Below are 20,203 nucleotides of genomic sequence, written 5' to 3' on the forward strand. Positions count from 1 at the left end.
TTACATACGACAATAGTTTAGTTATATAATATATAAACCTATAGAGAGACACCTTCTAAAAAACGTTAAAATGTATTCCTGGCAGGCGAAACCTTCAATTAAAGTGAATAAATGAAGACTCGGCACCCCACTTCTTACAGGTTGCCGTCCCCTGCTCCAAGGGAATTGCTTGTGTGACTTGTGGTTAGCCAGTGGGGTAGAACCAAAGTCCTCTCTGTCTGGCTGGTTTGGTTTGGTTTGGTTTGCCTTGGTGTGCACAGAAACCCCAGCCTGGGGCGGTAACTGCCCTGCTTGAAGCTATTTGTCCTGAACTGACACTCTTAGGTGGGCCCCACCAGGATCAGCCTCGTTACAGTTACAAAGGGATCTCACAAACGTGGGTGAGTGGGCTCTTAGTGATGGTAATGCAGTATTTAGGCTGAGATAGAATTCCGGGTTTTTTAAACTGTGGCTGGGTATGGTGTACAACTCCTCTCCCAAGCCAAGGTCAAGGAACCAGTGAGGAGGGGCAAAGGGAGATGGGGGGGAGGCATAAGAAACACTAAAAGCCAAAGAAAAGCCTTGCCTCACTCCCTACCCTTCCCTCGGGTATAAAAGAGGTGGTACCGAAGCCCTCAGACTCACAACCCTCCAAAATGGAACAGGACCACAAACTGTAAAGGGTGGTGCCAGGTATAACTGCCCTGTTAATAAAGAGGAGGGGGACAGGGAACAGCTCTGCTGGTGTACAGAGCTGTGGATTATGCTTGCTTGATAACCCCAATAACCATCACAGTGCCTGCACGTGGGACTCTAGCCTTCTGCTTTCTGTCTGGGTGACAAGAACCAAGGGAGGAGGACAAGGGGAAGCCCTAACATGGGTAACAGAATGGCAGGTGAAATTCAGTGGTGATAAATGCAAACGAATGCACATTGGAAAACATCATCCCAACTCTACATACAAATTGATGGGGTCTAAATTAGCTGTTACCTTTCAGGAAAGAGATCTTGGAGTCACTGTGGATAGTTCTCTGAAAAGATTCACTCAATGTGCAGCAGCCGTCAGAAAAGCGAACCATGTTGGGAATCATTGGGAAAGGGATAAATACGAAGACAGAAAATATCATAATGCCTCTCTATAAATCCATGGTACTCCCACACTTTGAATACCGTTTGCAGATCTGGTCGCCCCATCTCAAAAAAGATACATTAGAATTGGAAAACGTACATAGGAGGAGAGATTAATACGACGGGGACTTTTCATCTTAGAAAAGAGACCACTAAGGGAAGATATAAGAGAGGTCTAAAAATCGTGACTGATGTGGAAAATGTGAAGAGGGAAGTGTCATTTACCCCTTCACATAACGCAAGAACCAGGGGTCACGCAACGAAACTAGAATCATAGACCCACAGGGTTGGAAGGGACTGCAAGGGCCACCTAGTCTAACCCTCTGCCGAGATGCAGGATTTTTTGTTTCTAAACCAACCATTAACAGGCAGCAGGTTTAACACAAACCAAAGAAAGTATTTCTTCACACAACACACAGTCAACCTATGGAACTCCTTGCCAGAGGATGTTGTGAAGGCCAAGATTATAACAGGGTTCAGAAAAGAATGAGAGAAGAACCTGGACGACACACGTAGAGACAGGCCTGGGTGCTGGCCTGGTGCCGCAGCCTCACCTGCAATGCCCAGGAAGCGGTGGGAGAAGATGGAGAGCTGGATGGTGTCAAGCTGGGTGCTGATGGGGACCTGCTTCTCGGAGCCCACGGCAATGCTGATGTCCCCGCGGCGGGTGATGGAGGCCATGCAGCCCGGCTCAATGAGGATGGTGCTGAGGGATGAGGCTGTGTTACTGCACATGCCCTGGAGAGGGTCCCCCAGGGCAGCATTTCCCATCATCACCCACCGTCCAGAACTCCCTGAAGTGCCCTACAGAGCCTCTCATGCAGGAGGGACAGAGACTTCCCCAGCCACAGAGCAAGTCAGAGGCTGGGCCGGGCACAGCACCCAGGAGCATTGACCACCCATCTCAGCCCAGCCTGGCTCTCCCCTCTCAACACCGGGCACAGCACCCAGGTGCCCTGATGCCAAGCGTCCTGCTTTCACCATTGGCCCAGGCTCCCCCACAGCGATGGGAATAGAACTCAAGTGCCCGGGTTCCATCTACCCCTCCTGCTACCTGTTCTTATCAATGATGATGCTGGGGCCGGGGATGGAGTGCTCCCAGGACAGATCCTCCAGCAGGTACACGCAGGTGTCCAGGTAACCGTCTGTGAAATAGCTGCGGGTCACCTGGCCGGGGAGAAAATGGGATGCCCTGAGAGTGCCAGGGCCCAGGTTCCCCCAACCCCGCCCTGTTGTGCATCACTTAACAGGGAATCCCCTCCCCTGCACCCCGGCGTAGCCAGAGCCAGTGTCTCAGCAGTTCAGATTGTGGGGCCATGGGCCAGGCACTGATCCTGCCCTGCCCCAGAGGAGCCATCTGGACCCAAAGACCACGGCTCAGCGCACTCAGACCACGCCTGGGCCCCAGCCAGCCTGCCCTCCCTGCACTCAGCGCCCCACGGGCCTATGGTGCGCAGGAGAGGTGCCCATTGTGCCACACCCTATCTGGGAAGAGCTGAGCCCCCGAGATCTGCTCCGAGGCAGGGCATGCGGAAGGACCAGCAGATCACTGACTGGCAGGGGCATTGTGGGATTGCCCTGGGAGAGGTGCTGCCCCGTCCCAGAGCCCACCTGCCCCTAGGCAGGGAGGGAGCGACCCCCTCTCCACTGTGCCAGGGGTGAGGGGCGCTCAAGGCGGGGCGGGAGAGCGCTGCTCCCTGGGTCTCACCGTCTCCACACGGGCGGGTCTGCCGCTGGCCGCGACTGGCTCGTCCTGACCAATCCCGGTGCTGCCAGTGCCTCGCACCCGCACATCATCCACCACCACAGGGCGCCCAGGGATGGTGAAGCCAAACTCTTTCAGGTACCTGCAGGGCCAGGCAGACGTTACCCCAGACACATGCTGCACCGGGGCTGCAGAGTCACCCACCAGCCTGGCATGGGGATGAGAACAAACCCCGCTGCACCCCTTGCAGGGCAGCTGAGGGCTCTGGGGGCAAGGCAGGGCTCCTCTGGGCCACAGGTGGGGCAGGGGCAGTGGCCTGGCAGACACAAGGCAAGTCTCCAGCGAGCCCTGGGCAGTTGCTGCCCACTAACCCACTGCCCAGTGACCATGAGATGGTCAAGTTCAGGATCCTGACACAGGGAAGAAAGGAGAGCAGCAGAATATGGACCCTGGACTTCAGAAAAGCAGACTTTGACTCCCTCAGGGAACTGATGGGCAGGATCCCCTGGGAGAATAACATGAGTGGGAAAGGAGTCATAGAATATCAGGGTTGGAAGGGACCTCAGGAGGTTCTAGTCCAACCCCCTGCTCAAAGCAAGACCAATCCCCAACTAAATCATCCCAGGAGAGCTGGTTGTATTTTAAAGAATCCTTATTGAGGTTGCAGGAACAAACCATCCCGATGTGTAGAAAGAATAGTAAATATGGCAGGCGACCAGCTTGGCTTAACAGTGAAATCCTTGCTGATCTTAAACACAAAAAAGCATCTTACAAGAAGTGGAAGATTGGACAAATGACCAGGGAGGAGTATAAAAATATTGCTCGGGCATGCAGGAGTGAAATCAGGAAGGCCAAATCACACCTGGAGTTGCAGCTAGCAAGAGATGATAAGAGTAACAGGAAGGGTTTCTTCAGGTATGTTAGCAACAAGAAGAAAGTCAAGGAAAGTGTGGGCCCCTTAGTGAATGAGGGAGGCAACCTAGTGACAGAGGATGTGGAAAAAGCTAATGTACTCAATGCTTTTTTTGCCTCTGTTTTCACGAACAAGGTCAGCTCCCAGACGACTGCACTGGACAGCGCACCCTGGGGAGGAGGTGACCAGCCCTCTGTGGAGAAAGAAGTGGTTTGGGACTATTTAGAAAAGCTGGACGAGCACAAGGCCATGGGACTGGATGCGCTGCATCCGAGAGTGCTAAAGGAGTTGGCGGATGTTGTCAAGAGTAACAAGAAGGGTTTCTTCAGGTATGTTGGCAACAAGAAGAAAGCCAAGGAAAGTGTGGGCCCCTTACTGAATGAGGGAGGCAAGCTAGTGACAGAGGATGTGGAAAAAGCTAATGTACTCAATGCTTTTTTTGCCTCTGTTTTCACTAACAAGGTCAGCTCCCAGACTGCTGTGCTGGGCATCACAAAATGGGGAAGAGATGGCCAGCCCTCTGTAGAGATAGAGGTGGTTAGGGACTATTTAGAAAAGCTGGACGTGCACAAGTCCATGGGGCCGGACGAATTGCATCCGAGAGTGCTGAGGGAATTGGCGGCTGTGATTGCAGAGCCCTTGGCCATTATCTTTGAAAACTCGTGGCGAACGGGGGAAGTCCCGGATGACTGGAAAAAGGCTAATGTAGTGCCCATCTTTAAAAAAGGGAAGAAGGAGGATCCTGGGAACTACAGGCCGGTCAGCCTCACCTCAGTCCCTGGAAAAATCATGGAGCAGGTCCTCAAAGAATCAATCCTGAAGCACTTAGAGGAGAGGAAAGTGATCAGGAACAGTCAGCATGGATTCACCAAGGGAAGGTCATGCCTGACTAATCTAATCGCCTTTTATGATGAGATTACTGGTTCTGTGGATGAAGGGAAAGCAGTGGATGTATTGTTTCTTGACTTTAGCAAAGCTTTTGACACGGTCTCCCACAGCATTCTTGTCAGCAAGTTAAGGAAGTATGGGCTGGATGAATGCACTATAAGGTGGGTAGAAAGCTGGCTAGATTGTCGGGCTCAACGGGTAGTGATCAATGGCTCCATGTCTAGTTGGCAGCCGGTGTCAAGTGGAGTGCCCCAGGGGTCGGTCCTGGGACCCGTTTTGTTCAATATCTTCATAAATGATCTGGAGGATGGTGTGGATTGCACTCTCAGCAAATTTGCGGATGATACTAAACTGGGAGGAGTGGTAGATACGCTGGAGGGGAGGGATAGGATACAGAAGGACCTAGACAAATTGGAAGATTGGGCCAAAAGAAATCTAATGAGGTTCAATAAGGATAAGAGCAGGGTCCTGCACTTAGGATGGAAGAATCCAATGCACCGCTACAGACTAGGGACCGAATGGCTCGGCAGCAGTTCTGCGGAAAAGGACCTAGGGGTGACAGTGGACGAGAAGCTGGATATGAGTCAGCAGTGTGCCCTTGTTGCCAAGAAGGCCAATGGCATTTTGGGTTGTATAAGTAGGGGCATAGCGAGCAGATCGAGGGACGTGATCGTTCCCCTCTATTCGACACTGGTGAGGCCTCATCTGGAGTACTGTGTCCAGTTTTGGGCCCCACACTACAGGAAGGATGTGGATAAATTGGAAAGAGTACAGCGAAGGGCAACAAAAATGATTAGGGGTCTAGAGCACATGACTTATGAGGAGAGGCTGAGGGAGCTGGGATTGTTTAGTCTGCAGAAGAGAAGAATGAGGGGGGATTTGATAGCTGCTTTCAACTACCTGAAAGGGGGTTTCAAAGAGGATGGCTCTAGACTGTTCTCAATGGTAGCAGATGACAGAACGAGGAGTAATGGTCTCAAGTTGCAATGGGGGAGGTTTAGATTGGATATTAGGAAAAACTTTTTCACTAAGAGGGTGGTGAAACACTGGAATGCGTTACCTAGGGAGGTGGTAGAATCTCCTTCCTTAGAGGTTTTTAAGGTCAGGCTTGACAAAGCCCTGGCTAGGATGATTTAACTGGGACTTGGTCCTGCTTTGAGCAGGGGGTTGGACTAGATGACCTTCTGGGGTCCCTTCCAACCCTGATATTCTATGATTCTATGATTCTATGTGATTGCAGATCCATTGGCCATTATCTTTGAAAACTCATGGAGATCAGGGGAGGTCCCAGATGACTGGAAAAAGGCTAATGTAGTGCCCATCTTTAAAAAAGGGAGGAAGGAGGATCCGGGGAAACTACAGGCCAGTCAGCCTCACCTCAGTCCCCGGAAAAATCATGGAGCAGGTCCTCAAGGAATCAATTCTGAAGCACTTAGAGGAGAGGAAGGTGATCAGGAACAGTCAGCATGGATTCACCAAGGGCAAGTCATGCCTGACTAATCTAATTGCCTTCTATGATGAGATAACTGGCTCTGTGGATGAGGGGGAATGCAGTGGACGTCATCACCCTTGACTTTAGCAAAGCTTTTGACACGGTCTCCCACAATATTCTTGCCAGCAAGTTAGAGTAGTATGGGCTGGAAGAATGGTCTATAAGGTGGATAGAAAGCTGGCTAGATCATCAGGCTCAACGGGTAGTGATCAATGGCTCCAGGTCTAGTTGGCAGCCGATATCAAGCAGAGTGCCCCAGGGTCGGTCCTGGGGCCGGTTTTGTTCAATATCTTCATTAATGATCTGGAGGATGGTGTGGATTGCACCCTCAGCAAGTTTGCAGATGACACTAAACTGGGAGGAGAGGTAGATACACTGGAGGGTAGGGATAGGATATAGAGGGCCCTAGACAAATTAGAGGATTGGGCCAAAAGAAATCTGATGAAGTTCAACAAGGACAAGTGCAGAGTCCTGCACTTAGGACGGAAGAATCCCATGCACCGCTACAGACTAGGGACCGAATGGCTCGGCAGCAGTTCTGCAGAAAAGGACCGAGGGGTTACAGTGGACGAGAAGCTGGATATGAGACAACAGTGTGTCCTTGTTGCCAAGAAGGCTAACGGCTTTTTGGGCTGCATTAATGGGGCATTGCCAGCAGATCGAGGGATGTGATCATTCCCCTCTATTCGACATTGGTGAGGCCTCATCTGGAGTACTGTGTCCAGTTTTGGGCCCCACACTACAAGAAGGATGTGAAAAAATTGGAAAGAGTCCAGCGGAGGGCAACAAAAATAATTAGGGGGCTGGAACACATGACTTATGAGGAGAGGCTGAGGGAACTGGGATTGTTTAGTCTGCGGAAGAGAAGAATGAGGGGGGATTTGATAGTTGCTTTCAACTACCTGAAAGGGGGTTCCAAAGAGGATGGATCTAGACTGTTCTCAGTGGTGGCAGACGACAGAACAAGGAGTAATGGTCTCAAGTTGCAGTGGGGGAGGTCTAGGTTGGATATTAGGAAACACTATTTCACTAGGAGGGTGGTGACACATTGGAATGCGTTACCTAGGGAGGTGGTGGAATCTCCTTCCTTAGAAGTTTTTAAGGTCAGGCTTGACAAAGCCCTGGCTGGGATGATGTAGTTGGGGGTTGGTCCTGCTTTGAGCAGGGGGTTGGACTAGAACCTCCTGAGGTCCCTTCCAACCCTGATATTCTATGATTCTATGATTAACCCCTGGGCCCTCAGGGTCGTGCCATGGTGCATGTCCGTCGTTCTGGGAGAAGCACAAGCAACTCCTCCCCGCAGTGCCTAGGCATGCCCCTGCCCGAAGGGATGGCAGCCCCAGCCCCAGTGCTGCCAGGGGTAAGGAAGGGCCCAGGCCCCTGCGTGGGGCAAGGGACACCCACCTGCTGGAGAAGGCGGCGCGGAAGTCCCCAGCCCGGCAGGAATCGGACGTGGCCGGGTGCCCCTTGGCCGAGCACATGAGGGCACAGTCTGTGCGCTCATAGCGCAGGTGCAGGAAGGGCTCTGTGCAGATCTGAGACCTGGGTGGGGAGGGGGGGTTAGCTGCGGTGGAGGGGGAAGCGGTTTCTAGACAGAGAGCCCACCCACCTGCTGCGTGTTAGAGAGCCCACCCGCCCTACACCTGCAAGAGCCCATCTGCCCCCCCAAAAGCTCCCCCACCCCCCTGAGAGACCGACCCCCTGCCAGAGAGCCCGTCCGCCCCCCTGAAAGCCCGCCTACCTGCTGAGTGCTAGAGAGCCCTTCTGCCTACCCCCCAAGAGCCTGCCCCCCAATCGAGAGCCCATCCCCCCCCCCCCCAGGAACCCGCACCTGCCCGCCCAGAGAAAGCAGTGGGAGGTGCTGATGCAAATCCCTGGGCTGAGGGTGAGGAGCCTCTCCTGATCCCCGCACTACCCAGTGCTGCCTCCTCGGGGAGTCCGGCCTGCAGCACCCCCAGCCCCAGCTCCAGCGGGCAGCCTGGGCCAGTGGGGCAGGTACCTGGGGAAGCCCTGGGCCTGCAGAGCCTGCACACACTCTGTCTCCAGCGCCGCCAGGCGCTCGTCCAGCCGAGCATAGGCCTGGGGCCCGTAGCGTAGGGAGCAGGGCTCCTGGGCCTCATGCACCACATCCGCCAGGGCCAGGCCGTAGGCCGACAGGATCCCGCTGTGCCTGCAAGGAGACCCAGCGTCAGGGCGGCACCACCCAGCCTATGGGCACCAGCTCGGTCCTCAGGGCAACGCAGCGGGGGCACCCTGAGCCGGGCAGAGCGGCCCCTGGCCGGTCCCAGGGCGCGGGTCCAACTACGCAGGAACCACAGGCTCCCCCCGTCCCCCCACTCCCAGCGCCCGGCCCCGTTCCCCCAGGTTCCCCCGCTCAGTGCCCAGCCCAGTTCCCCCCGTCCCCCGACTCCCAGAGCCCAGCCCAGCTCCTCCCATCCCCCCACTCCCAGAGCCCAGCCCTGCTTCCCCCGTCCCCCCACCCCCAGCGCCAGCCCAGCTCCCCCCAGGTTCCCCCACTCCCAGAGCCCAGCCCTGCTTCCCCCGTCCCCCCACTCCCAGCGCCGGCCCAGCTCCCCCCAGGTTCCCCCACTCCCAGAGCCCAGCCATGCTTCCCCCGTCCCCCCACTCCCAGCACCCGGCCCCGTTCCCCCCAGGTTCCCCCGCTCAGTGCCCGGCCCAGTTCCCCCCGTCCCCCCACTCCCAGAGCCCGGCCCCATTCCCCCCAGGTTCCCCTACTCAGTGCCTGGCCCCGTTCCCCCCGGCCCCCCACTCCCAGAGCCCAGCCCAGCTCCCCCGTCCCCCCACTCCCAGAGCCCAGCCCAGCTCCCACCATCCCCCCACTCCCAGAGCCCAGCCCAGCTCCCCCCATCCCCCCACTCCCAGCGCCTGGCCCAGCTCCCTCCAGCCCCCTTCTGGGCCCCCCATCCCACTGGCTGGGCCTGCTCCCCCAGCCTCTGACACACATGCAGCTGCAGAGACACCAAAATCAACAAACTTCGACCCTACCAAAACAAGGCAGCCCACTCTATAGCATAGAGCAGAGCCCCCAACTCATCCACAGGGCACCCCAGCGAGCCACCGGGCTAGCATCCCCACCCCCGCCGAGCCCTGTGGGGCTCTCTCTACCTTCCCTCCCCATGCAGACCCCTGGAGCCGGGGGGCACAGGCCTGGGAAGGGTCAGGCTCCCCCGCCCGCTCTGGGCCCTGGCAGGAACCACTCCCTCCCCCATGCCGCGGTACGTACTTGTGAATGAACACCCTCTTCATGCCCAGCGCACGGGCAATGGCGCAGGCGTGCTGCCCCCCTGCGCCCCCAAAGCAGGCCAGCACGTGGCGCGACGTATCGTGGCCCCTCGCCTGCCAGAATCAGAGAAAGCGTCACCCACAGGGACAGGAAACCGAGCCCCAACTCAGGGATCCAACCCCTCCCCCGGGAAACAGAGCCCCCCTGCCCAGGCGAGACCCCAGGAACCAACCCCCCCGGGAACAGAGCTCCCCACCCCCGACGAGACCCAGGGAACCAACCCCCCCTCCACCGCCAGGAACTGAGCCCCCCACTTCCCGGCAAGAGCCAGGAACCACCCCCACCCCCCGCTAGGGAACTGACAGTGAGCCCCAGGAACCTTCCCCACCCCCAGGAACAAGTCCTGGGGAACCCTTCTCTCTCCCGCAGGCAGGATGGGGCTGCACTTGGCCAGATCACCAGCCTGGCCCCTAGGCTCAGCAGTGCCGTAACACCGGGGAGCGCTGCGGGCCCCGGCAGAGCCAGGAGCTGGGAGCTGTCCATGCAAGCCCCTGGCTCTGCTCCCAGTGCAGGCAGGGGAGCAGGGGTGGGGGACTCCTGGGCATTTTCCCAGGGTGGGGGGAGATGCCCTGCCGGCTCTGGGGAGACGAGGGGGCAGATGTCACCGTCGTGGGGCTGATGGGCTGCAGCACTGCCCTGCCCCTACCTGGGTCAGGGAGCGGATGGACCGGCACATGGCCTCGTTGGCCACCTGGATGAAGCCCATGGCCACCTCCTCCACAGTGAGAGAGGGGTGGGGGCTCGGCGTCTGGCGGGCCAGGAAGGCGTTCACGCGGGCAGCGAGCTCCTGGAAGCCCTGCAGGGCAGCATCCCGCGAGAGCGGCTGGTCCTCACCCGGCCCAAAGATGTGGGGGAAGTAATGGGGCAGCAGATGGCCCAGGCAAAGGTTGGCATCAGTCACTGTCAGGGGCCCCCCTGCAAGGACAAGGGGGTCAGTCGCTGCCGTTCGCCAGCCCACCCAGACACGCCCCGGCACAGCGGAACCCTGGCCTCACCCTTCCTGTAGCAGGCGGGGCCAGGATGGGCCCCCGCGGACTCGGGACCAACCACAAACAGCCCGGACCTAGTGGGGAGAGAAGGGGGAGGCGTTACTTCAGCAGGGCCCCGGGGCAGGCAAGGGAGCCCCATGCAGCGGCATCGCCCTGCAGTTCGGGGCAGGAAGTGCCCAGCTGAGGGCACATGGGCAAGAGGCAGGTAGGAAAAGAGTGACCTAGATCGGACCCAGGCAGGGACAGTGCGGGTCACGCGCCAGCCCCAGGAAGTACCAGGAGATCTCCAATGAACACAAAGGGTCAGGAGCCCCGTTACGTGCCCCTAGCGCCAGGCTGGGGCATCAGGGACAGACCCCGGGGGGGGAGCGCCCCCCACTGAGCCCCCACCCAGCAGCATACGCCCCTAGCACCAGGCTGGGGCATCGGGGACAGACCCGGGGAAGAGCGCCCCCCACTGAGCCCCCACCCAGCAGCACACGCCTCTAGCGCCAGGCTGGGGCATCGGGGACAGACCCGGGGGAGAGCGCCCCACACTGAGCCCCCACCCAGCAGCACACGCCTCTAGCGCCAGGCTGGGGCATTGGGGACAGACCCGGGGGGGAGCGCCCCCCACTGAGCCCCCACCCAGCAGCATACGCCTCTAGCGCCAGGCTGGGGCATCGGGGACAGACCCCGGGGGAGAGCGCCCCCCACTGAGCCCCCACCCAGCAGCACACGCCCCTAGTGCCTGGCTGGGGCATTGGAAACTGACCAGGGGGGAGCACCCCCCACTGAGCCCCCACCCGGCAGCACATGCCCCTAGCGCCAGGCTGGGGCATCGGGGACTGACCGGGGGGGAGCACCCCCCACTGAGCCCCCACCCGGCAGCACACGCCCCTAGTGGGGCATTGGGGTAAGCGTTGACACAGGGGAGAGTGCCCCCTGTTGAGGGGCAATGGGGTGCAGCACTGCTCCCAGCAGTAGCCGAGCGTGTGTAGGTCTCAGAGCTGCCCTGACACTGCTTAGCTGGTGGGGTGCAACGTTACACCCCAGTGTGGGGAGGGGAGAAAGAGCCGGGATAGGGCTGGAACCAGGCCGGCTCTGCTGCGAGCCAGGAATGGCCAAGGTCCAGGGGCCGGATGCTGAAGCTCAGACAAAGCACTGCCCCTCGGGCCAGGAACGTCAGAGCGCTTGGAACAAGAACGGCCCATCCAGTCCCTTGAGCAGCCGGCGAAGCACCCCCAGAGCCAGCCCCACAGTGCCCTCGCCTTTCGGGTCCCAGCCCCAACCCCGCACTCGGGGGCCCTCTCCTGGCCCACAAGCAGGTCTGGGGTTGCTAGGCCTGGAGTGGGTGTCACTGAGGGATGTGGGAGGCTCACCCCCTTTGTAAGATGACTCAGGGCGCTACAGCAGCAGGACGGGCTGTTCGAGCCCCCCCTGAGCCAGCCGGGGTCCCTGAACCCCGCCGCTGGGGGAAGGCTCCCCAGGAGCGGCAGGCCAGGGAAGGGGCTGAGCGAGGCAGGGCCGCAGGCAGGCACCCACCGGAAGAAGAGCATGGAGCCGCCACCGGCCGCCACGGTGTTGATGTCCAGCTGGGGGGCCTGGATGCTGATCCCAGCCGTGGTCGCCTCGAAGACGTGCTCGTACTCGCCGGCGTAGCGGCTGACATCCGTCGAGGTGCCTGCGGGAGTCACAGCTCAGCCACTTGCCCCAGGCCCCAGCCAGGGCCTGGCTCGGAGCTGGCTCCATGCAGCCGGCTCCATCCCCAGGGCCTGCAGCCTGCCCGGGGCAGGGCAACATCCCAGCTTCCCCGCCCGCCCTCCCAGCACCGGGCCTCTCCTGCCCTGGGAGAGTCCGTCTGGGGGAGCCAGGGTCCCCCTGCCATGTGCAAAGGAACTCAGACCCCCCCAGTCACAGGGAGAGGCCCCCCGGTAGGCAGCACCCACCTCCCATGTCGAAGCCGATCACAGGCTGCCCGTCCTCCTGGCTGTAGGTGGTGATCGCGTAGCCCACAACGCCGCCAGCGGGGCCAGACAGGATGGCCCGGGAGCCACTGAACTGCCCCATGGGGGTCAGGCCCCCGTCGGAGCGCATGAAGAGCACCCGAGTGTCCTGCCGAGGGAGCCAGAGAGAACAGGTGAGCCTGGAGCCAGGTGGGATGAGAGGCCCTGCACGGACCAGGGCAGGAGGCAGATCAGGAACCGGGGTCCCCAGCCAGGTGACAGACAGGACCAGGGTGTGTGTATATAAATCTCTCCTCTGTTTTTTCCACCAAATGCATCCGATGAAGTGAGCTGTAGCTCACGAAAGTTTATGCTCTAATAAATTTGTTAGCCTCTAAGGTGCCACCGGTACTCCTTTTCTTTTTGCGAATACAGACTAACACGGCTGCTACTCTGAGGACCAGGGTGGGTTCACAAGGCCAGCAGAACCGGGACGGGCCCTGGGACAGAGGCTGGAGCCAGGTGAGGGGCTCTGGGATGTGCCCCAGGCAGGGAGAGGGCCCTGGCACGGGGACATGGACCAGGCGCAGAAGAGGGGAGCAGATGAGTCCATGTGGAGGAGTGGTGGTGGCTGTGTGGGGAGGCGAGAAGAGCCATGTCTGCCTGGGTCGGTAGGGCAGTGCCAGGGGGCTGTTCAGGGCAACGCCCGCCCAGCTGCTGGGGCAATCAGGGCATGGCAGGCCCCTGGAGGCGATGTGCCGCCACGCTCACCTGGAGTTGCTGGGTGAAGCTGGCGCAAAAGCCATCGAGGTAGCGGCGAATGCAGGGGGTCAGGTAGGCATCGGCACAGGTGGTATACCCTCGTGGCACCACCCGCACCATGGGCATCACCGAGGATGACAGAGACACGTGCTGAAAGCCCAGCTCCTGGGCCAGTGCCCCCACTTGCTGCTCATGGGCTGGCCAGCTGCCAGGGAGAAAGAGTAGAGTCAGGGGCCTGGGGAGAGCCGTGGGGCCGGGGCTGCCCCAGCCATATAGCAATCAGCAGGGCACCAGTTTCCCCAGAGCAAGGCACCCCCACCCAAAGCCAGATGGGAGAGCTCCCCAGCCCCCTGGGGCAGGGCCATGCTAGCAGCTGAGCAGGGGCGCTGGTGGGGCACCAAGCCAGGTGCAGTGCATAGCGTGGGGGTGGCACAAGGCTGACCTGTTCCCCAGGCACACGCCTAGCCCAGCCTTGGTTTTGGAGGTGCAGGCTCCAGCCCCAACTGGCTCCGAGCACTGCGAGTGGGGTGGGGCCCAGCACCCACCCAGAGGAACTCACGCATAGGAGTGCAGGAGCACCACGGCCAGACTCCGGATCCCCTGCGCCAGCAGCCGCTGCAGGTCTCTCCGCAGCGCAGCCAGGTCCACGGGGCGCTGCACCACCAGCGAATCCCCCGTCACGCCTGGGGAGGGGATGGAGCCACGGTAGAGGGGCCCACGCCTGCAAACCGCATCCCCAATCCTGCTTCCCCCCCACGCCCACCCTCCCCCGCAGAGGCTATGGGGCAGAGGGACAGAGAGCAGGGCAATGTGGGGAGGGGACTGGCTGAGGACAGGGAGCGGGGAGGAGGGGAGGGGAAATTGGGGAGAAACCAAAGGGACAAGGCTGAACCCCCTCCATGGCGCTGCCCTGGGTATGCACCGAGGCGGGTCCAGCCGGCCCTGACTTCCCCCCTCCGCCCAGCTCCAAACACCAACCTGGGAGCACCTGGCCGGGGTCGGCCCCGGGGAGCTGGCAGCTGGCGTGGTGCAGGATCAGCCGCTCGTCCACCTCGACCACCTCCTCATACAGCACCTCAGGCACTGCCACCGCCTGGGGACCCGACAGAGGGGTCTGGTCACTGCCAGCCTGGGGGGCTGGAGTGTGGAGACCAGCCCTAGGGCAGGGCCAGTCACACGCGCCCCCTGCATGGTCTGGGGCAGACCCAGGGATTGGCTCTCGTCCCGCCCACTCCCAGGTGACCAACAGGGCGAAGTGGCTGGGGGGCTGGGGGCTCATCCTCCCCCGTCTTGCGGCAGTTCACCCCATCGTGCTGGTCCCCTGCTGCCACCCCGCACCCTCCAAGCGCTTCCCTGGGGGGTTGGGGGGGGTGAATTGGGGTCCCCGCTCCCGGTGTGAGGCTGCTGCCTCTACAGACCCGCCTGCCACGTCCTGCCGCACCCCACTGGCCCAGGTCTCTGCACTGCCCCAGCTCCCCACAACTCCTGCCCACTGGAGTGGGTTCCCTGCCCACCACCCGCCCGCCCCAGGCCCTGCTCCTGCCAGGACCCTCTGACTCAGCCCAGCCCCTGGTGTGTGAGGCCCCCGCTTCAGCCTCAGTAGCCTCATTTCCTCCCCTCTTCCAGGTGGTCCTGGAGGCGACTCCTGCCCCCCCGCCCCAGCTCCGGTTCCTTGCTGCAGTCAGTCAGGGCCCCACAGGAACGGCTGCGCAGGGCTCCGGGGCTCTGATCGCTCTCCCAACACAGCGTCCTGGGGCACTGTCACACATGGGTGGGCAAACTACAGCCCAGCCCACGGGACCCTCTGTGAGGAAGTGGGACTGTTCTTAATGTTTCCTCTGAATAGTGTGGGGATGCCTCAGTTTCCCCTATGCAGTTCTTAAGTGTCTAGGGGGTGGGATAAGGGTGTATGGTCGTTGCAGAGCCCTAGAGGGCAGGTGTGTGCAGGGGTCTGGACACAGAGAATGGCCGACACCCCGTTTTCTGGCAACTGGTGGCCTGGGTCCTTCCCCCCTGCAAGGTGAGAGCTAAAGGGTTGGAGAACAAAGGAATCCGGTGACCTCCTGGCCCGGGAAAGGGACAAAGCCCAGAGGAGGGGGGGAGGGGGCTGGGGAGAGTTTCAGTTTGGGGCTGGCTGGGGACGAGGAGTGAAGTGCAGACGTTGGTTGTCTGGCTCACTGCCCCCTAAAATGGACCCAGCTGAGGGGTCCTGGTCTCTGCACCTCCAAGCTCTGTGTTAGACCATGTTCCTGTCGTCTAATAAAGCTCTGTTTTCCTGGCTGGCTGAGAGTCACGTCTGACTGTGGAGTTGGGGGGCAGGACCCTCTGGCCCCCCCCCAGGACCCCGCCTGGGTGGACTCGCTGTGGGAAGCGCACGGAGGGGCAGAGGATGCTGGATGCTCCGAGGTCAGCCCCAGGAAGGGGGGAGCCGGGGGAGCTGTGTGTCCTGCAGACAGGCTGCTCCCAGAGAGGAGACTCCCCAGAGCCCTGCCTGGCTTCGCAGGGAGCAGCTCCAGAGCATCGCCCGGGGACTCTGTGACACCCTCCTGCCCGGCCTCTGAGCTCCTGTTCTGGGAAGCTACCCCCGCCCCTCCCCCGTTGTTCCCCCTCCCCGCAGCCTCAGCTCACTGGGCCGCCGGCGCAATGCTCTGGGCGGGGGGGAGCGAGCTCCTGGGGCAGCGCAGCTGCAGAGCCCAGCCTGACCCAGAACATTGTGCTGCGTGGCCTGGCTGCCTGAGCTGGTCTCTGTGCTGCCCGGTGCGTGGCTAGCTCCAGACGGGTGGCGCGGCTGCCTGTCATGGTGCTCTGTGCAGTGCGGTAAGGGGGCAGAGAGCGGGGGATTGGATAGAGAGCAGGGGAGTTCGGAGTGGTGGGCAGGGGGCAGGGGTGTGGATAGGGGCCGGGGCGGTCAGAGGGCGGGGAACAGGGGGGTTGAATGGGGGCAGGGGTCCCAGGGGGAGGCAGTGAGGAAGGAGATGGGGGGTTGAATGGGGCTGCAGGGGCAGTAAGGGGCAGGGGGTCCGGGGGCAGTCAGGGGACAGGGAGGGGTGGATGGGGCAGGGGTCCCGGGGGGTTGGGCATCAGGGGACAGGGAATGCGGGGGTTGTATGGGGCAAGAGTCCCAGGGGAGCCATCAGGGGGTGAAAAGCGGGGGGGGGTTGGATAGGGGGCAGGAGCCTCCCCTAACCGGCCCTCCATACAAGTTCAGGAACCCGATGTGGCCCTCAGGCCAAAAAGTTTGCCCACCCCTGGTTTAACCCCTCTGGCCCCAGAGAGGCTAAAGGTTCATCTACACAGCAAAACACCCTTGGCACCGTCTCAGGATCTGGGGCAGCTGCCTCCGGCCCGCACTACGGAGCCGACGTTCCCGCTTGGGCTGGAGCCAGGCCCTGAGACCCAGAAGAGGGGGGCGGGCGTCTCGATTCCTAGCCTTCAGCCCAAGGCCAAACGTCTACCCTGTGTGGGGAGCCCAGGGGCCAGAGTCAGCTGACCAGCACCAAGACTTGCTGCCCTGGGTGTGTTTGCTGTGTGGACGCACCCAAAGGGAGCCACATCAGGAGGAAGTCAGTGGCTTATTCCAAGTCCCACTAGACCCTCCCGTCTAGAACAGACACCAGAGCCGACAGCCAGCACACAGCCGCCCTGCCCCCCCCACCCCTGCGTGCTCAGTGACCGAGGCGCCTGGACTGGGGCTCTCTGGGGTCACCCCTGTGGTGCGTGGCCAGCCAGATGCCTCCAGGCAGCCGCCAGTCAGCACCCAGCCAGAGACACTTGGAGGGCTCTCCAGGCGCGATCTGTGGAGCTCAGAGATCAAAGGGTTTTGTGGAGAGGCAGCTCCTGTCCCTGGGGCCGTGGGCGGGGGGGGCTCTGCAGGAGAAACCCAGGGATTAAAGGCTCAACCCAGGCCATGTACAAAGAGCAGGGGGAGCCTCAGGGGAGAGCCACTGACTGCAAGAGTTGGGAGGGTCTGTGGGGAGGGATGGAGCAGCCGCAGCTGCCACGTGGCCCCACAGCCAGCCAAGTGCAGAGAAAGGGAGGTGGGTACTGCAGCCAGAGATTAGCTGAGGAATCCAGACCAGGCTCCTTCCAAACAATGGGCCCTTTGCGCTGGGTTCCCAAGGACATCGTCTGGGTCAGTGGACAGGGCCCTCCCGAAGGGCGACTCCCCCAGGGCCTCACGTGCTGGATTCACGAGAGTGCCCCGCCACCGGCTGGAACAACTCAGAGTGCGCTCAAACTGTGCCAGCCAATCGCCAGGTGCAGCACACACCCCGCCCTGCCCGGCTGCCCCTGGCATGTGGGAAAGGGGCCCTGAGGGCAGTGGGGGGCTGGTTTACTCAGAGACGGAGCATGCAGGAGAATCCTGCCCAGATTCCAGATGCTCCTGGACCCAGGAGCTCCTTGCCCTGGCCACACTTGGCACCCAAGGCCATACGAAGCCATGGCAGCAGTAGTAGCCTGGCCTGGAAGAGGCACACAGACAGGAGGCAGGGCTGGGGACTCACCAGGTCAAAGATTCTGGGCCGAGCCTGGTTGCCAATGTGCAGGAGATCCCGGAAGCCCTTGGTGATCAGCAGGGCGATCCGCTCCCCCTTGCGCTCCAGCAGGGCATTGGTGGCCACCGTGGTCCCCATGCGGATCCACTCTATCTGCGATGTGTCCAGGGGGTGGTTGCAGGGAAAGGTAGTGCCGCATTCCTGGGGGAAGCTCCTGTCACTATGGGGCAGTCTCCTCCCACAGCCTGCAACACCCCTCCATGGAGCTCAGATCATCTCATGCCCATGAGACCAGGAGAGGGGAGTCACTGCCCCCAGAGTGTTGATGGGGAAACTGAGGCTCAGAGGGCAGGAACTGGTTCAAGGTGATCCAGTGAGCCAGTGGAAGAGCTGGAAACACCCCAGGAGCCTGGCTTCCCAGCCCAGGGCTCTAACCTTGGCGGCCCTTCATGAGCCATGAACCAACACGACCAAGGTCTCCCTTCCCTCAGGCAAACCCAGGCCTGGCAGCACTCCCTTAGGGAGAACAGGGGGTGCTGGGCCCCCACCATGACAGATCTGTCAGGAGAGCACCCCCGTCAGGATATCACACAGCGCGCCCCATTCCTGCGCCAAACCTAGCTGGGCCAGGGAGAAAGGGCCACCCCGTCCCACTGCGGGGCCAGAGCCACAGGCAGGATGCGGGCTACCTGGCTGCTGCTGCGATCCTGGCAGCGGGACGTGCAAGAGACAGACAGGGCGAGAGGCTGCTTCGGGCTATTGGGGCCAATTTGGCTGCAGCCGGGGGCAGGATGCTGGTCAGACGGCGCCCGCTCCGATCCGCTGAGGTGCTTTCCCAGCCTGGGCGGTGCGCTGGGCTGACCGGGGCCTGGGGGGGGGGGACGGGGGGGAGAAGGAGCCAAAGGGACGCGGGGCGTGAACAGGCCCACTGGGGTGCTCCAGCGCAGCGTCTGCGCCCCACCATGGCCCCCGGCACCTGGGCCAGCGCATGCAGCTGCCGGCCAGGGAGCTGGGCACCTCGGCTCCAGCCAGAGGCTGGCAGCACTATCTCCGGAGCCCCTGGGGTCAGTGCCCGCTCCTAGCCAAGACCATCCCAGGGCTGTGAACGGCTCCCCCCGGCACTGCCAGCCGCCCCGTGCCCGGCCCCTCACCTCCTGCAGGATGCGGCGGATGCCTTCCGTGGGCGCATCGCGGTAGTTGGCCGGGTCCTCGGACAGCAGCTTCATCACGCGGACGCGCCCCCCAGGGCAGCGGGCAAAGATGTCGGTGAAGGTGCCACCGCGGTCGATGGCGAACTGGAACTTGCTGGGGCTTGGCACGGCCATGGCTGGGTCCCTGGGGAGCCCCGGAGCCAGGGGGCCGGGCAGGGGTCAGGGAGCTCCGGGGAGCCGCGGGGCACTGCACGAGCCCTGGGGTGAGCTGTCCGGTCCGGCTCCCGGTCCCCAGTTTAGCCCGGCCCCGCGCCGCTCCCCGCCCCCTGCTCCGCCCCCTGCGCCGCCTGGCACCGGAGAGCCGCGGCGCTGGGCCGAGGGCTGGGCTCCTGTGGGGCTGGCCGGGGAGCCCAGGGGGCGGGGCTGGAAGGGGGGAACCGGCGGGGGCGGGGCGGGGGCGGGGGCGGCTGCGCTGCGCCCAACGGCGGACCCGGGAGCTCGCGGGGCTCTCCCTGGGGCTTGTCTGCGCTTCAACCGCTGCGGCTGCCGAGCCCCGCTGCAGGCTCCAGCCCACGCGAGCTTCTCCGCCCGGCCTGGAGAGACGCCCCACGCCGCGAGGGGGCGCTGCGTCCCGGCCAGAATCCGCCCCTCGCCCGGCGCTGCCCGCACGGGCTGGGCTCCGCTCCGCTGCGCGACCGATTCGCGAGTACAGCGCCGAGCGCAGGGGACTCGCCTGGCCCCAGCCCGGGGCCCCTGCCTGCGGCCAGCCGGCGCCCGGAGCAGGTTACCCGGAGCCAGGGCGGCTGCGGGAGCGGCCCGGTGGGTGCACTGCGCTGCAGGAGTCTGTCTGAGCCCGTGCAGCCCGTGTGCCAATGGGGCCGGCGGTGATCCCGTGTTTGGGAGGGGGAATGGGGCGGGAGCGGAGGGGTTTGGAGGGACGTTGAGGCAGTGGGTGGAAATGGAGCACTGGTGATTGGGGTGGGGGTGTATTGGAGAGGGAGGGATGGCTGGGGATGTGCGATGAAGTGGGATTTTTTTGGTGATCATTTTGAGGCTTGTGTGTGCCTCAGTTTCCCCTGCATGCTGTATTGTTACCTGGGGGCGGGAAAGGGCTGTTTGCTCTCCAGGCAGGCAAAGAGACATAGATGTGGGTGGCACCCAGCTGTCTGGGTCTTGCTCCCCATATCACTGGACCCTTTGAAAAGCCAATGGCAAATCCAACTGCCAGGACATTGATACCAGCCACCACTGCCCCAGAGCAACATGGACTTCCCAGCCTCTCCTTTGGGAAGCTGAACAATAATCTCCAGCTCAAGATTTAAGGTCTGGGGAGGTGGAGGGCAAGTGCCGCCTGCAAGAAGCAATCTGGGCTCACATCAGGAGTCTGGCAGCGGAGGTCAGATGGGGGGCAGACAGAACTTGAACCAAGGGTTCACTGCAGCTTGGCTGGGCTCTGGGCCAAGCAGGATGG

At 61.6% G+C, this 20,203-nt stretch overlaps 1 protein-coding gene across 1 annotated transcript in view; it reads right to left on the reverse strand.

Moving 5' to 3' along the window:
• Window positions 1–19,061, reverse strand: part of OPLAH (5-oxoprolinase, ATP-hydrolysing) — a 35,284-nt gene extending 16,223 nt beyond the window's left edge. The window contains exons 1-15 of the mRNA XM_038393430.2: window positions 18,733–19,061; window positions 17,591–17,782; window positions 14,064–14,178; window positions 13,645–13,768; window positions 13,095–13,290; window positions 12,327–12,492; window positions 11,923–12,061; window positions 10,405–10,472; window positions 10,056–10,324; window positions 9,350–9,462; window positions 8,105–8,275; window positions 7,510–7,647; window positions 2,816–2,954; window positions 2,162–2,274; window positions 1,662–1,813 (exon numbers count right to left, since the gene is read on the reverse strand). Coding sequence (XP_038249358.1) covers window positions 1,662–1,813; window positions 2,162–2,274; window positions 2,816–2,954; window positions 7,510–7,647; window positions 8,105–8,275; window positions 9,350–9,462; window positions 10,056–10,324; window positions 10,405–10,472; window positions 11,923–12,061; window positions 12,327–12,492; window positions 13,095–13,290; window positions 13,645–13,768; window positions 14,064–14,178; window positions 17,591–17,782; window positions 18,733–18,906 — 2,269 coding nt within the window. The 5' untranslated portion in view covers window positions 18,907–19,061. The remainder of the gene's footprint in view (window positions 1–1,661; window positions 1,814–2,161; window positions 2,275–2,815; window positions 2,955–7,509; window positions 7,648–8,104; window positions 8,276–9,349; window positions 9,463–10,055; window positions 10,325–10,404; window positions 10,473–11,922; window positions 12,062–12,326; window positions 12,493–13,094; window positions 13,291–13,644; window positions 13,769–14,063; window positions 14,179–17,590; window positions 17,783–18,732) is intronic.
• Between the last annotated feature and the right edge of the window lie 1,142 nt (window positions 19,062–20,203).

Source organism: Dermochelys coriacea, chromosome 2 (assembly GCF_009764565.3).
Source record: "Dermochelys coriacea isolate rDerCor1 chromosome 2, rDerCor1.pri.v4, whole genome shotgun sequence".
NCBI lineage: Eukaryota > Metazoa > Chordata > Testudines > Dermochelyidae > Dermochelys > Dermochelys coriacea.